We start from the raw sequence: 16,396 nt of genomic DNA on the forward strand, positions 1-16,396 counted from the left end.
AGGTAGGCAACTGCCACGGGCCCCGTCCGACCTAAAGGGCCTCGTCCGCACCGTAATGCAAACAGGTGAGCCCCCCCCCCCCGCAGCTAATCCTGAGTGGGCCCGTTTACTGCAGCACAGAGCAGGCGAGTTTCCACATGTTTCATAGTGAGGACACTTATCATGTCAAAGTGGCAACGACCTTTAACAGAGCACTTTATAACACTGGACACAGTTTGTGGAGTGAATTGCATCGAGTACATTTTAAACTGTTGGAGCTTTTTTTACATTTTTTATAATGATTAGTTTTTTGGCTTTTGCATTTCTTATAAAGGACAGCTGAAGAGAGACAGGAAGTGTGGGGAGCAGAGAGTGGGGGCGGACATGCACCAAATGATCAGCAGACCGGGAGTCGAACCTGTGATCAGTGCGTGGACGACTCTGTACATGGGGCGCCTGCTCTACCAACTGAACTACACTAGCGCCCAACTGTTTTTACTTTATTGTGTTTTTTAATTGAACACTGTGCGTCCCACAGCTTCAACGTCAGGTGAGGGAGGCCCAGGTATGCCCCCGATCAATCTCAAATCCCATCGTCAATAGCCTGACAGTGATACAGCCTCTGCGGACACAGGTGAACATGCCGGCTAAACGGGAAACAACTCGTTTCTCTTGTGATCGACTTTAATTAACGGCTCTTCAGTTTGCTGAAAGAACAACATCATCATTAGGAACAACATGAAGCTTTGTCAGGTCTGTCCTCAGGAGAAGGACACTACTGTAACATGAGACGGAGGGCGGAGCCATCGTTTATGATGCATTCAGGGTTGAATTTTAGATCTGGAACAGATTGTTGCTGTTAGCAGAGAGTCTGTTTAAAGAGATTAATGATTTTATTTTGATTATTAATGATTTTAAATAATAATAATAATAGAAATGCTAATCCACAATAGATCACATAAATCTGTGGGTCACTATTGATCACATTTCACACTGAATGGACTATTCCACCTCACCCTTCCTGTACTGCAACTGCTGCTGCGCTTGTGCCAGATGAAATGAGTGTGAAGAAGAAGCGGTGTCGAAGTGGAGCAGAAAAGAGAAAGAAGGAAGATGTGCACTTTGAGGACAGTTTGGCTAAACTGAGTATTTTACTAAAAGCGGAGGAGCAACCAGCAGTCGACGTTGTAACAGGCGTTACGACGACGTTGCTGAAAGTAGTTGTTTACTCGCTGGAGGAGGGCCTCACACTGGTTTTTGCCTGGGGCCCTAAAATCATTAAAACCGCCCCTGACGAGTACAAACACACTGCAGGTATGATGTTCATGATAGATAGATGATATCAGGTTGAGTGACATTAGCATTAGCATGACATCAACGTAATACTGAGTGGTGATTGGCTGAAATATACAAAACTTTAGACGTTTGTGTCTTGGACTGTTTCAGGTGTTTCAGGTGTGGAGGTTGAGTTCTGGTCCCTACAGGACTGAGCATGTTACAACCTGAACCTGAGAGAACCTCTGAGGTCCAGGATCCTCCTGGTTTCTGCTGCGTTTCATAAAGCTCATCATTTCTGATGTACAGGTGCAGAGAGCAGCTCAGCTGTTGGACACACCATGTAAGAAGTTCAACATCAGTACGTTCCATAGATAGAAACGCACCTGTTTATGTTCCGGTAGAGGATAAAGTCTGTTTTCAAACTGGATCCCTCGGAGCTCCAAACTTGCAGACCCTTATCCTCCCTGTCTTAGTAAACTTTGACAGAAGTAGTGTTGAACAATGACTCCTTCATTTAACCAACAGCAAAACTCCACAGCACAGAGACGGCCCTGCTCAAAGCTGTGGCAGACAGAGTGAGAACAGCGCGGCAGCCGATACCTCGACCAGGACATCTTAATAAATAACGGGGCGGGGACTGTTCTCTGAATTTAAACACGGGATTCCTCAAGGAAGCATTCTTGGACCCATTTTATTTATATATCAATAATATATTATATGACTCACATCACCGTGTCAATCACCATTTTCACATGATGATGCTCAGTGTTACGTGTCTGTCTCTGAACGACCCCCATGCAGTGCCAGCTGTCACTGTGTCTCACAGACAGTACTGAGTAAGAACCTTCACACATCTTTCTTTTTCTGTTCCAGTCAGATCACCGAACGCTTCGCTCTTAAATGTTCCTCATGTCCCACAAACAGAGAGCTCTCTGTTCTCTCTTCAACTGTGGAACTCTGCCTCTGATAGCAAACAGCTGCTCTGTCCCCATTTTTAAAAGTGGACATGCCCAGAGTGCGGATCGGTCGGCGCACCTGGCTCCAGGTTCCTGTAGTGCTGGGACAAAGATGGCTCAGTCCACTCGTTCCTGGACAGCAGTTGGTCCATATGAGGCCCCAGGGTTCTCTGGGGAAGTGGGTAAGGACTCATGTTGGGGTCCCGCTCCAGCAGAGACTGTCCAGAGGATCGATGTGGTCCATCAGGTCCGTAAGATGTCCCTGTGAGTATAGACGAGTCCCGACCCAGGTCGGCCTGCAGTGCCTGGGTCTGCTGGCCCATGTGGTACAGGTGCTTCTTCTGGACCTGAATATGGTCCTGGTGGTCTAGCCTCGTGTGGCACAGCTGTTTTTTGTGGTTTTGAAGGGGGTCCTGATCTTGGTGGTCTAACTGGATGTGGTACTGAGCTCCCTTCTGATTCTGAATGTTGTCCTGCTCATGCTGATCCATCTGGGTCTGGTACTGCTGTTTCTTCTGGTTGTGGTCCTTGCCCTGTTGGTCCATCTGGTACTGCTGCTGTTTCTTCTGGTTCTGGATTTGGTCTTGTTGTTCCTGGTTTTCCTGAAGGTCCATCTGGGCATGAAACTGGTGCTTCTTTTGGCTCTGGATCTGGTTGTGGACCTGGTTCTTAATGTCTTTCCAGTGACGACCTCTGAGGACGGGCTCCAGGTCCAGACAGCGCTGACAGACCTCCTTGCCTGGTACAGACTGGACAAGTACGTGGACTCCCAGCTGCCTCCAGATCGCCTCCTTCTCCGCAGACGACCATGGCCGACGTCGGACCTTGCTGGGAGCCACAGGGACTGAAAGACCAGCAGAAAGGTGAGAAGATAATACAGGTGAGTTAAAGATCTGGGCCCATATTCACAAACAGTCCAAGACTCTCAGAGAGCTCCTAACTGAGCGTAAAAGATTCTAACAAGAGCCCCATTCACACCTGCTCTGCACTCCTGAACATGTCCCAACATTACCCAGGTTGGCTGAACGTGTGAACGGATGTTTGACCCCGACATCACCCCGACCTTTTCCTGCCAGCGACCTAGTATCATGTGGGGAGAAAGTCCGGGTCGGCCGATCTGTGAACGCTGCAGGAAATACTTTTTACATTCCAAATACATCGACGGTGAGCGGGTGACGGGGTGGGGGGGCGGTGCTTCACTCTTCTCCACCAGGTGTTGGTGTTTGTTCACAAAACTACTTTAATCTGCTCACCTTGCTTCTCTTCAGTTATTTCTCCCATTACCTGCTCACGCCTTCACCTGCTGTACCTGCTCACGCCTTCACCTGCTGTACCTGCTCACGCCTTCGCCTGCTGTACCTGCACACGCCTTCACCTGCTGTACCTGCTCACGCCTGTACCTGCTCACGCCTTCGCCTGCTGTACCTGCACACGTCTTCACCAGCTGTACCTGCACACGCCTTCACCAGCTGTACCAGCTCACGCCTTCACCTGCTGTACCTGCACACGCCTTCACCAGCTGTACCTGCACACGCCTTCACCTAGGGATGGGTATCGTTAAGATTTTAACAGTGTTACTACTCTTATCGATACTGCTCAATGACCCGGTACCCGGTTTTATTTTCTGAAATGTAACAGAACAATTATTCACAGCAAAAGAAACAGTTCAGAACAGATCACTGTTATAGACTCTGTATCGTCGCGATGAAGGAACTATAAAAGTAATTTGTCAGTGAGAAGTGTGGCGCAGGTCTCTGCCTGTCATGTTATCCACTCCACGGTGTTTTGTGACGTTGCCTAACTGGCAAATCGTCTGCGATAGCAGACAAGCTAACGGTAGCTTGTTGCCAGCTTACAGCTGGCTGGCTAACCTTAGCCTAGCCAGGTAATGCAGTGATACTGGCTAATAGAAAACAATCGGTAGGTATTCACATTTGCTTTGTTCTGTTACATAATTTACAAAATCAACACCGTTTGTCATGTTAGCTGGTGAAGTTATGTGTCAAGCTAGCTAACTGACATACACACTCAGATAGTATTTTGGTTGTCATTACGTTAGAGAGCATGCTAAGGTTAGCCAACTAGCTCTAACATAAATACACTGCATGACTCCGGCATTGTGCTTCGTAACCAAATGGCAAATCATCACAAGCATCAGCGAACATCAGCCAGGCGGGGCGGCTGCAGAGAGCTGGGATGAAGCTCTTGTGCTGTGAGAGAAAAACACGCGGGTTTTGTTGCTATGACAACAATAAGTCGTGGGTCTGTTTTGATCCCCAAAAGCAATCGAAGGTCTCCATGATTCACATGCCCTGCCGATGGTGACTCTAGTTTCCCCCCTGACGTCGGTCACTTCCTGTTTGGTCAGACGGGCTTCACTAGATAAAACTTTGTTGTTTATTATTATGTTTAGTTTGTGTTGGTGTTGTTGTGGCTGCTGTCTTTTGTTAACATTATCCGTCTCCATTTCACAGCTTGTGTTGTCTCGTGTTGCTCACTGCTGACTGTAGTGGTGCAGAATGAGCTCTCTGCAGAGGTACTCGCGAACGCACAGATACGTCACATCCTCTCGTTTTGATGAATACCTGTAAAATCTTACATATAGCCCCTTTAAATGTGTGGATGTATGTCCCTTTAAGTACACCCACAACACCAAGGGAGCCCATTCATCACTGTATTGAGCCTGCAGGGTGTGGACATCCAGTGGACATGCTGTGACAGTGGCCACAGATCCGAGTCATCACTGCTGAACTTTGCATGTTTCCAGTTCCCAAATATCTAAATGTTGTGATCACTGTCATTTCTGGTGATGTCGCGTTGTCGTGTTGGGTTGGAGATTACATCTCTAATGAGTGTTGATAGTTGATAGTGTTGAAAATGAAGAACATTTCTCATGCAGTGTTATTATTATTATTATTATTATTATTAAAGAGTAACTCCACCCACAGGTCTGACCATAACTCCACCCACTGCACAGTGTTGAAAGGGAGGGGGGTGGGTGTGTCCGGCAGCTCAGTGACGTCCCCTCCCCTGGCCAGAGGAAAATGGAGAGCGACACAGAGTCACAGGGCACATCTACCACAGAGGGCTCATTAAAGGTGGAGGACTTCTCCCCTCCTGAAGAGCCCTTCAGCGTGGTGGAGGACCGCGGTGGTCCCGAGCCGATCAGTTCGAGCCGTTGGCTCCGGCCCCAGTAACACCTGAAGCCAGAGCTTTCAGAGCCGAGGCAATGCAAGCGCGCATGCGCCGACCGCGCGTGCAGCCTGTTACAGTTATTACTGATTGTGAAGAGAGAGCGGGCGCAGTCTCTGAGAGGTAACGTAACGCTAGCTAGAAGGCTAATGTACAGTGTGCTAGCAAACATAGTGTAAGATCCAGTGAATGTCTCCATCAGGATATTTTTGAAATTGAGCGCGGTGTCACAGACTCCCTCTCACAGATGATGGGGGGGGGGGGGGGGGTACCGCCCACCTTTTAAAAAAAAAAAAAAAAAAAAAAATTCATGATGTCATGTTGTCCCAAACGGTCGCGTCTACGTCGCCATCGGCTGGCGAGGTCCAGGGCTGGTTTAAAACAGTAGACGGGGTTTTGAGAAGAATTGTCAATATCAACACCAGCATTGATGCGTTTCATCACAGGACAGCAATACAGTTTAAAACATGTGGGCAGTTACTCTTTAATAAATTAGTTATAATGTATTAAATCCTATAGTGCTGGAAGTCTACAAGCTCCTGTATTAATCTTCCAGTCTAGCGTTTACTCCACACTGACTTTAGGAAGCAACATGAAACATTCACTGTATGCAGCCCTGGAGAGGACTGTTCTGCTGCTTTACTGCCGTTTGTTTACGCTGCACTGAAAGCACAACCTTCACTGCTACAGCACTGATTGTAAGTGGCACTTTTATATTTCATTCCCTACCAGCTCAAAGTTTCATCGTAATACGTAACATAATATCACTCAGTTATTATGTTGGGCGTGTTTGTTTGGACACTTTTGCCGCAACTTTTGTCCGGCAGGTTTTCCAGACGCGGAATCGGTCGTCTTAAATAAGTCCCTGATCATTCTTGTTGTACCCAAAATGCCCCCACACAGCCGACCTCACTAGTTACTTCGGTGGATGCAAAGCTTCGCTGCTCGGTCCCTCTGCCATAGTAAAGCTAATGTAGCATAGCCTCCACGTCTCTTCATAAGCACGTCACATTAGGCTGCTGCACCACTGGTGTCACTTTGTTTTCGTTGCGTGCAGGTTGCGCCCAAAAAAACTTTCCAGCTCGTTTTTGTGAGTGAGACCAGAAATAACTGGTGTAGCAGAGTCTTCACGATCAAGTTAGTGTGACGTTTTTAAGCATGGTTAATGGTGAAACTGGTTAATCGCTGCATCCCTTCTCTGAAGCCTCCTAAATGTCCTCCTCACTGCTCCTAACAGTTTCTGAATGTGTGTTTCGACAGCAGGAACTTTCCCCAGGAACCAGAACCCTTTTGAGGAACCAGGGTCTAAATTTAGTTCCAGGGTAGTTGACTTACCCCCTGAAAAGTCCCTGCTCAGGGGGTAGTACTTTCCAAAGGTCCAGGAACTTTCAGGGCGGGGCCGGGCAGTGCTGATAGTTTCTGATTGGTCGAGTACTCGCAGCGTTTTATTTCACCCACTAGGGCTGCACGATGTTGGAAAAAAAAAACATTCATAACGCTACCTTTTTGTTTGTTCTGTGATATCTATTCAATATTTAAAAATACAGGAAATTATACCAGATGAATGCAGAGTGTTTTCATGTCCATATAAACTATTAATCATATTTCTTTTGGGACTTTTAAGCCTATTTTCCTTTAACATGACAAACCCCCCCCTCTTGGTTCAGACACCCTGATGAAACAGTAGGATAGTTCAGGTGGAGCGACGCGTTTCCTTATGAAATAAACACAAACAGACCTGTGGGCTGCAGCTGTGTTATAAACTGAACACAAATATAAACGCTTTTGTTTTTGCTCCCATTTTTCATGAGCTGAAGATCGAAGACATTTTTCTATGAACACAAACGTCCGATTTCTCTCTAAATCTGTGTTAGTGAGCACTTCTGCTTTGATAATCCATCCACCTCACAGGTGTGGCATATCAAGATGCTGATTAGACAGCATGATTATCGCACAGGTGTGCCTTAGGCTGGCCACAATAAAAGGCCACTCTAAAATGTGCAGTTTTACTGTATTGGGGGGGTCAGGGGGGGTCAGGGGGGGTCAGGGGGGTCAGAAAACCAGTCAGTATCTGGTGTGACCACCATTTGTGTTGCGTTTATATTTTTGTTCAGTGTATATACGGTACGTCATCCACCGTTTCTAATGGTCTTGAAATCTAAGTTGAATCGGCGTGATCTGCACCGCTGAAAAGAAAACTCATGTCTCCTACTTCCTGTCGGCACACCGTGTGTGAGCTGCAGATGTTATAAGAATAAAGACTAAGAATAAACACTCCACGGTACGTCCGCTCTGTGAACCATCCATTTATGTAGCCACAGCATTACCCAGCACTGAGATGCTGCTGTTACAGGAAACATAACGGACAGTTCACGGAGCAGACGTGTTTACTTTTAGCGACTACATCCGCAGCACACGGCGTGAGGTTGTGTGTGCCAACAGGAGGTAGGAGACTCAATCCATTTGCAATGCAATAAAGCACAAACTGGGGTTCAACTTGCGCGAGATTTGGCAACGAGATCTCATAGCGCAAAGAACAAAACCACACGAGACGAAGAGATATGGGGAAATTCTAGCATTTTGTTCCCCCCCATATATTTAGTTTTGAATACAGTATTTAGAAGCCCGATCCACACTCCATACCAGTTGGTGGCGGAAATGCACCATAACGTTGTTTGTCAAACGCCATAAAACACCACAAGAAGAAGAAGATGTGGGGAAAGGCATACTGCATAACAACATGCCGAAAATACACTCGCAGCTAAAGCCGACGCTAACAGAGACAAACACGAACATCAGAGCAAACATAGGTTACATATTCATGGACGCACACGCGATAAAAAGAGTCGGTCGGCGATCACTGATGTCTCTGTTGTAGTTTGCAGTAAACAAGTCCGGGCATGTCTCCCTCACTGCTGTGTTTCGTGGAGATGCGCTGAGTCGTGCTGCGTTCAGGAGCGCTCAGAAACGTGCGCGATCAGACACGTTTTTACACATATTTTAAAGATCGATCTCGGGATTTATTAATCGATATTGGGTCATTCAAATGACAATCGATTGGAAGCAGAAAAATCTATTTTTTGAACCCAGCCCTGATGAATATAGCCCCAGGTTGATTCATGAGCATATTTTTGTAATGGCTTTATCATCAGCTGCATCCAGGAGGTCTTACCTGTGAGAGGGGTCTGCAGTATCGACTCTGAAGGCATCGTGGAGCTCACCTGTCTGCTCCGTGACAGACCTACAGACAGGTAGAGAGACAGACAGCAAGGTCAAAGAGCACCATCTGGTTCGCTGCTGAATTCATCACATACTCCATGAATGGACTTATCCAAAGTTAACAAGGGGTCAAAGTATTATGGGTCAGGAGCCAGGGATAAAGATAATAAAAAAGTCTCAGGGGTCAAAGATGAGCTTCGGGGGTCAAAGATGAGGCTCAGGGATCAAAGATGAGGCTCAGGGGTCAAAGATGAGCTTCGGGGGTCAAAGATGAGGCTCAGGGGTCAAAGATGAGGCTCAGGAGTCAAGTATGAGCTTAAAGGGTCAGAGATAAGGCTCAGAGGTCAAAGATGAGGCTCAGAGGTCAAAGATGAGGCTCAGGGGTCAAAGATGAGCCTCAGGGGTCAAGTATGAGCCTCAGGGGTCAAGTATGAGCCTAACGGGTCAGCGATAAGGCTCAGAGGTCAAAGATAAGGCTCAGAGGTCAAAGATGAACCTCCAACCTTCCGACTGATAGACGACCGACTCTACCACTGAGCCACAGCCACCCCAAAGACGCCCCAAGATGAGCCTCAGGAGTCAAAAATGAGCCTCAGGGGTCAAAGAGGACCCTGAGCTTAGAGATTGACCAGGGTCAGACTTTGCAGGAGCCAGGGATAAAGATAATAAAAAAGTCTCAGGGGTCAAAGATGAGCTTCGGGGGTCAAAGATGAGGCTCAGGGATCAAAGATGAGGCTCAGGGGTCAAAGATGAGCTTCGGGGGTCAAAGATGAGGCTCAGGGGTCAAAGATGAGGCTCAGAAGTCAAGTATGAGCTTAAAGGGTCAGAGATAAGGCTCAGAGGTCAAAGATGAGGCTCAGGGGTCAAAGATGAGCCTCAGGGGTCAAGTATGAGCCTCAGGGGTCAAGTATGAGCCTAACGGGTCAGCGATAAGGCTCAGAGGTCAAAGATAAGGCTCAGAGGTCAAAGATGAACCTCCAACCTTCCGACTGATAGACGACCGACTCTACCACTGAGCCACAGCCACCCCAAAGACGCCCCAAGATGAGCCTCAGGAGTCAAAAATGAGCCTCAGGGGTCAAAGAGGACCCTGAGCTTAGAGATTGACCAGGGTCAGACTTTAGATTACAGGTCAGGGGTTACAGGTAGTCAGGGGTCAAAGTTGGCCTCCTGGATTTGGGGTTTGAGGTGGGTTCGGAGGCTTGAGGGTTAGAGGTCAGGACTTACCCTCTAGTCTTGGGTTAGACTGCCCTTGTCCCGGCTCTTTACACTCCTTCTCACTTCCTGATCGGATGGATCGTGTGCTGGGCTTAGCTCCTCCCCCTGGAGCAGCTGGGAAAAACAAAGCAGTTTGGAGGTTTGATCCTGTTTACCACATAAATCCAGATCCTCTCATAAAACCTACAATGGCTTTAATGAGCTGAACTCGAGTCAGTAACCTGCACAGAGGTAGGATGTCACCTGCGTCGGGTTCAGTGTTACCTGTATCAGGGTTCTGCAGGCCCAGCTTGTCCCACTCCCTCCCCAGCAGGTGGTAGAAGTCGGTGGTCTTGGCTGCAGCCTCCCAGTCTCCGTCCTGCAGACTTTCTCCCATGGCGATCTCACAAACTGTCTTCAGTGTCGTCTTCACTGCCAGTGGGGGGCGACTCCACCGGTATCCAGATGCCTTCCTGGCAGCAGTTAGAGCCAGGCTGAGGCGGCCTGGAGCCAAGAGGTCCTGGAGGGTCTGAACACCAGGGTCCAAAGATTTAGCAGCCAGGAGGAACCTGCCGAGCTCCCGCAGCTTCTGACTGACGTAGTCGTACCTCCTCTGGCTGCCATCTTGGTTCCCCATCAGCTTGTTTCCATATTTACAGATCAACCAATCAGATTTGACCTAACACACAGACAGGTACAGCAGGTTAACCCACAGACAGGTGTACACACAGACAGCTAGCTGGACAGGTAGACACACCTGGTGTGAGACGTGGTCTTGGTTCATGCGGTGCAGGACTTCGCTGCAGCTCTCAGACGCTCCACTGGAAATTGGAAGGAGGCGAGACGCTGCAGCCTGGACCCTGCTGCGCTTCCTGGGCTGGTCTGCCCCGGGGTCAAAGGTCATGGACTGTTTAGCGTTTTCTGTCCGGTCCGCTCCTGAAATGTCTCCTGAGGGGTCAGCTGGAGTGTCTTCTGTGGACCTAGACATCACGTCATCTGCTGGATTGCAGCCCGACTCACCTGCGGAGGCGGAGCCGGAGTCTTTGGAGGGATCAGATGTCCTTTCTGCTATGGAGGCGGAGTCTCTAGAGGGGTCAGAGGTCAGCTTCTTACGGCAGGAGGCCTGATGTTTCCAGAGATCAGCACGAAGGAAGAAACCGAGACAGAGTGGACAGGGGAGATAGTTTCTCGCGTCAACCTCCTCTGAGGGCTGACGCCACGGCACGATCTCTCCACTGCCCTGCCGGATAACCTGAGAGACAGACAGATGAGGAGGGCCAGACGGGTGAGGAGAGGCAGACGGGTGAGGAGGGGCAGACGGGTGAGGAGAGGGCAGACAGGGGAGGAGAGGCAGATGGGTGAGGAGGGCCAGACGGGTGAGGAGAGGCAGACGGGTGAGGAGGGCCAGACGGGTGAGGAGAGGGCAGACAGGGGAGGAGGGGCAGACGGGTGAGGAGGGCCAGACGGGTGAGGAGGGGCAGACGGGTGAGGAGGGGCAGACGGGTGAGGAGAGGCAGACGGGTGAGGAGAGGGCAGACGGGTGAGGAGAGGGCAGACAGGGGAGGAGGGGCAGACGGGTGAGGAGGGCCAGACGGGTGAGGAGAGGCAGACGGGTGAGGAGGGGCAGACGGGTGAGGAGGGGCAGACGGGTGAGGAGGGCCAGACGGGGAGGAGAGGGCAGACAGGGGAGGAGAGGCAGATGGGTGAGGAGGGCCAGACGGGTGATGAGGGCCAGACGGGTGATGAGGGCCAGACGGGGAGGAGAGGGCAGACAGGGGAGGAGAGGCAGACAGGGGAGGAGAGGCAGACGGGTGAGGAGAGGGCAGACAGGGGAAGAGGGGCAGACGGGTGAGGAGGGCCAGACGGGGAGGAGAGGCAGACGGGTGAGGAGGGGCAGACGGGTGAGGAGGGCCAGACGGGGAGGAGAGGGCAGACAGGGGAGGAGAGGCAGATGGGTGAGGAGGGCCAGACGGGTGAGGAGAGGGCAGACAGGGGAGGAGAGGCAGATGGGTGAGGAGGGCCAGACGGGTGAGGAGAGGGCAGACAGGGGAGGAGAGGCAGATGGGTGAGGAGGGCCAGACGGGTGAGGAGGGCCAGACGGGTGAGGAGGGGCAGGTTACTAAAAAGGTTTACAGACAGACATTTAAAGCAGACAGACGGGCTAACTGACAGACGGGCTAACTGACAGACAGGTAAACACACAGACAGGTGAACAGACAGACTAAATGACAGACAGGTGAACAGACAGACAGGTTATGTGACAGACAAGTAAACAGACAGGCTAACTGACAGGCAGGTAAACAGATAGGTAAACACACAGACAGGTAAACAGACAGACAGGCTACCTGACAGATAGGTAAACAGACGGACAGGCTAACTGACAGACAGGCTACCTGACAGATAGGTAAACACACAGACAGGTTAACACACAGACAGGCTAACTGACAGACAGGTAAACAGACAGACCTCGATGTTGTGCATGTAGTTGCCCCTGCAGCGCAGGTGTTCCAGCAGCAGGTGGCGTTGTTTGGAGCCTGTGGGCAGCGCACTGGCAGCCACCACTTCCTGTTGGTCGGCGTGTTTCCTCAGCAGGTGACGAGCGATCTTCACCTGCGGCCGCCGACAGAACACACAGTAATGTTTCTTATCCCACCGCCGCTTCCCGTCGCTCCATGTCCTCTTCACCGTCACCCCCTCCTTCTTCTCCTCCTGGCCCCGCCTCTTTTCCTTTAGACCCCGCCTCTTCTCTATAGGGCCACGCCTCTTCCCCTTCTGACTCCTCCTACATAAGGTGGAGGCTCGGCGGCGGGCGCGGCGCCCAGCGGGCTTTGTTAGCTCTTTATCAGCAGAGGAAGTTTGGTCTAAGGTGTCTCTCTTGTTGGCCATGGCAACCTCAGTGGCAGGTAAAATACACCTGAGAGAGGTAACTCAGACTGAAAACACCAAACAGCAGCAGTACAACAGTATAACCTTTACTACACACTCAAGTACTATTGAACGATTCACTGATACATGCTACAAAGAATGAATAATTGTACTCCTCTGAGAAGCTCCACCCCAGACTCCATAACACGGACAGTAAAGTTTCAGTCCTCTTTCGTTTCATTCATATTCAGTCAGTAACTTTATCATGAACCGAACCCATTATGAGCCCTTGTTGAGGCATGCTATAAACTACTGAATGCCAGGTTAGATTCCTCGCATTAAACACACCGCGGCAAGTTAAAGCGAGCAGGGTGAGCTCTCTTCTTCAGTTCAGATTGAACCGTTAGAGATTGACTGACACTTCCGGACCGATGAGTAAACGTATAGATAGGAGTGTAAACATATTGATAGGAGTGTAAAAGTATTGATGGGAGTGCGCAAACTGTTTCTACAGGCCGACAAAAGAGGGTGTGTCCGATAATGGAAGCGTGTTTAGCCTCAGAGTAAATGCTAACAGCTAGCGGTAGACTAACCTCAACTGGTCACTGCTAGTATTTAACAAGCTAACCTGTAACTAGCTTATATCCTTTGCTATTAATAGAACAGTGGGGGAACCCAACAGCAGTTCAAAGCCACAATGAGTAAGAAATGAACTGTAAACACCTGAAACGGTCCTTACCCTGCTGACTGCAACGGCTCCTCTTCTTCTTCTACGGATTGTAGTTCTAAATAGTGGCCGGAAGCCAGGAGATTCTTATGGTCAGCGCCACCTGCTGCCTCGGAGTCAAACAGCGAAGATATTAGCTAGCTAGATAGCTAGATACTTTATTGATCCTAAGGGAGTTTTAGGACATACCATACCATATAGACATTAGTTAATGATCAACTTCAGAGGGTTAAACTGTTCTAATATAATATAAAATAACACCATATAATATAATAGCTAATTCTTCAGTCCACAAGGGTTTCTTTTCAGACTCTTCCACTCTCATAGGTGAAAGATAATGTGTCAGGGAACCATTCTGCCATAGCAGCCTGCTCACTATACATTATCCCGCTGATTACACAGCTCTAGCTGTTATTACTCACATTAAAATGAGCTAACCTAGCTGTTATTACTCACATTAAAAAGAGCTAAGCTAGCTGTTAATACTCACATTAAAATGAGCTAAGCTAGCTGTTATTACTCACATTAAAATGAGCTAACCTAGCTGTTAATACTCGCATTAAAATGAGCTAAGCTAGCTGTTTTTACTCACATTAAAATAAGCTAACCTAGCTGTTATTACTCACATTAAAATGAGCTAACCTAGCTGTTATTACTCACATTAAAATGAGCTCAGCTAGCTGTTATTACTCACATTAAAAAGAGCTAAGCTAGCTGTTAATACTCACATTAAAATGAGCTCAGCTAGCTGTTATTACTCACATTAAAATGAGCTAAGCTAGCTGTTATTACTCACATAAAATGAGCTCAGCTAGCTGTTATTACTCACATTAAAATGAGCTCAGCTAGCTGTTATTACAAACATTAAAATGAGCTCAGCTAGCTGTTATTACTCACATAAAATGAGCTCAGCTAGCTGTTATTACAAACATTAAAATGAGCTCAGCTAGCTGTTATTACTCACATTAAAATGAGCTAAGCTAGCTGTTATTACTCACATAAAATGAGCTCAGCTAGCTGTTATTACTCACATTAAAATGAGCTCAGCTAGCTGTTATTACAAACATTAAAATGAGCTCAGCTAGCTGTTATTACTCACATAAAATGAGCTCAGCTAGCTGTTATTACAAACATTAAAATGAGCTCAGCTAGCTGTTTTTTTTTATATTACAAACATTAAAATGAGCTCAGCTAGCTGTTATTACAAACATTAAAATGAGCTCAGCTAGCTGTTATTACTCACATAAAATGAGCTCAGCTAGCTGTTATTACAAACATTAAAATGAGCTCAGCTAGCTGTTATTACTCACATAAAATGAGCTCAGCTAGCTGTTATTACTCACATTAAAATGAGCTCAGCTAGCTGTTTTTTTTTATATTACAAACATTAAAATGAGCTCAGCTAGCTGTTATTACAAACATTAAAATGAGCTCAGCTAGCTGTTATTACTCACATAAAATGAGCTCAGCTAGCTGTTATTACAAACATTAAAATGAGCTCAGCTAGCTGTTATTACTCACATAAAATGAGCTAAGCTAGCTGTTATTACAAACATTAAAATGAGCTAAGCTAGCTGTTATTACTCACATAAAATGAGCTCAGCTAGCTGTTATTACTCACATTAAAATGAGCTCAGCTAGCTGTTATTACAAACATTAAAATGAGCTCAGCTAGCTGTTATTACAAACATTAAAATGAGCTCAGCTAGCTGTTATTACTCACATAAAATGAACTCAGCTAGCTGTTATTACAAACATTAAAATGAGCTCAGCTAGCTGTTATCACAAACATTAAAATGACTGTGTCATTAAAGCTGCATCCCTAGTCACAGTTTGTTCTTCATAACAACATTCTGTTATCGAGAACACAGCTGTGTAATAAAAAACAATAAAGCACTCCCAGATATCTATGTTTTTAGTTAGTTTACATTCTGGCACATGAACTTCCTGTAGTCTTGCTGGTATCTCGCACTTCCTGTTTACAATGTTGCCATGGAAACAGACAACAAAAGCCTGCATTAAGCAACTACTGAATCAGAACATTGTGAGACCTGGAGCTGTAGTTTGACTTGGTCCTGACCCTGGCCCTGACCCTGGCCCTGGTCCTGACCCTGGTCCTGACCCTGGTGCTGACCCTGACCCTGGCCCTGACCCTGGCCCTGACCCTGACCCTGGCCCTGTCCGTGACCGTGACCCTGGTCCTGACCCTTACCCTGGTCCTGACCCTGGTCCTGACCCTGACCGTGGTCATGATCCTGGTCATGTTCCTGGTCTGACCCTGACCCTGGCCCTCACACTGCGACATCTGTACAGAGTGACTTCAGCTAATTCTGAGAGGGTGTGTTCGATGTGGGCTCAGGTGACGTCAGATGATGGGGGCGGGACTAATTGATAGGGGAAAGGAGGAGACTGGACAGGCCTCCTCCCCGCCCCCTTCTTGTGGGAGCGGCTTGTGCAGATAAAAACCTTCTTGGGTCGAGATCTGGACTTAGTTTGATGGTTGAGACTGTGAGGACAACATGGACGGACTTCAGGTGAGTGTATCTTTTTACTATCCTGGACTCTGTGGTTGTGAGGTTCTAAAGAGGTTCTGGGGTCTGCCTATAATCTGGTCCTGGTCTGGTGTGCTTTGCTGCAGACAGGTGTGTGTGTGTGTGTGTGTGTGTGTGTGTGTGGAGGGCAGGGCTTCCTTAGGTATGTAGGTAACAGGTCAGTGCAGCGTTTCAGTGGAGCGCTGTTGCTTGGAGACGGGAACAAACAGTTGCAAACAGACTAACAGGGACGAGGATTCCACTCTCAGTTTCACCTGATCTCAGACACCTGTCTGTGTTTGGTTCCAGGTGAGCATGGTGTGTCTGGTGCTGAAGATGACTGTTGAGCCTGTCACTGCACAGCTCATGCAGGTGGTCTGTCAAACCTGTCTGCAAGGTAACAGACCAATCAGAGGATGCTTAATGAGAGTATAAAATGTGAAACAGGAAGT

The 16,396-nt window shown here is 48.1% G+C and overlaps 1 protein-coding gene across 2 annotated transcripts; it reads right to left on the reverse strand.

Annotated features, from left to right (window-relative positions):
• Positions 1-1,374: 1,374 nt before the first annotated feature.
• Positions 1,375-12,756, reverse strand: LOC138601044 (uncharacterized). 2 transcript variants are annotated; one of them, XM_069672618.1, is made up of 6 exons: positions 12,288-12,756; positions 10,579-11,073; positions 10,107-10,500; positions 9,852-9,956; positions 8,578-8,646; positions 1,375-3,057 (listed from the first exon to the last, which is right to left on the reverse strand). In XM_069672618.1, the coding sequence occupies exons 1-6, from the start codon at positions 12,705-12,707 to the stop codon at positions 2,252-2,254; spliced, it is 2,289 nt and encodes a 762-aa protein (XP_069528719.1). In that variant the 5' UTR covers positions 12,708-12,756; the 3' UTR covers positions 1,375-2,251. The 2 variants fall into 2 exon arrangements, with proteins under 2 accessions (XP_069528719.1, XP_069528717.1); XM_069672616.1 differs by having other exon boundaries at positions 10,086-10,500.
• Between the last annotated feature and the right edge of the window lie 3,640 nt (positions 12,757-16,396).

Source organism: Semicossyphus pulcher, unplaced genomic scaffold, assembly GCF_022749685.1.
Source record: "Semicossyphus pulcher isolate SPU_LCO1_2020_fin unplaced genomic scaffold, fSemPul1.0.p SCAF_21, whole genome shotgun sequence".
NCBI classification, from domain to species: domain Eukaryota; kingdom Metazoa; phylum Chordata; class Actinopteri; order Labriformes; family Labridae; genus Semicossyphus; species Semicossyphus pulcher.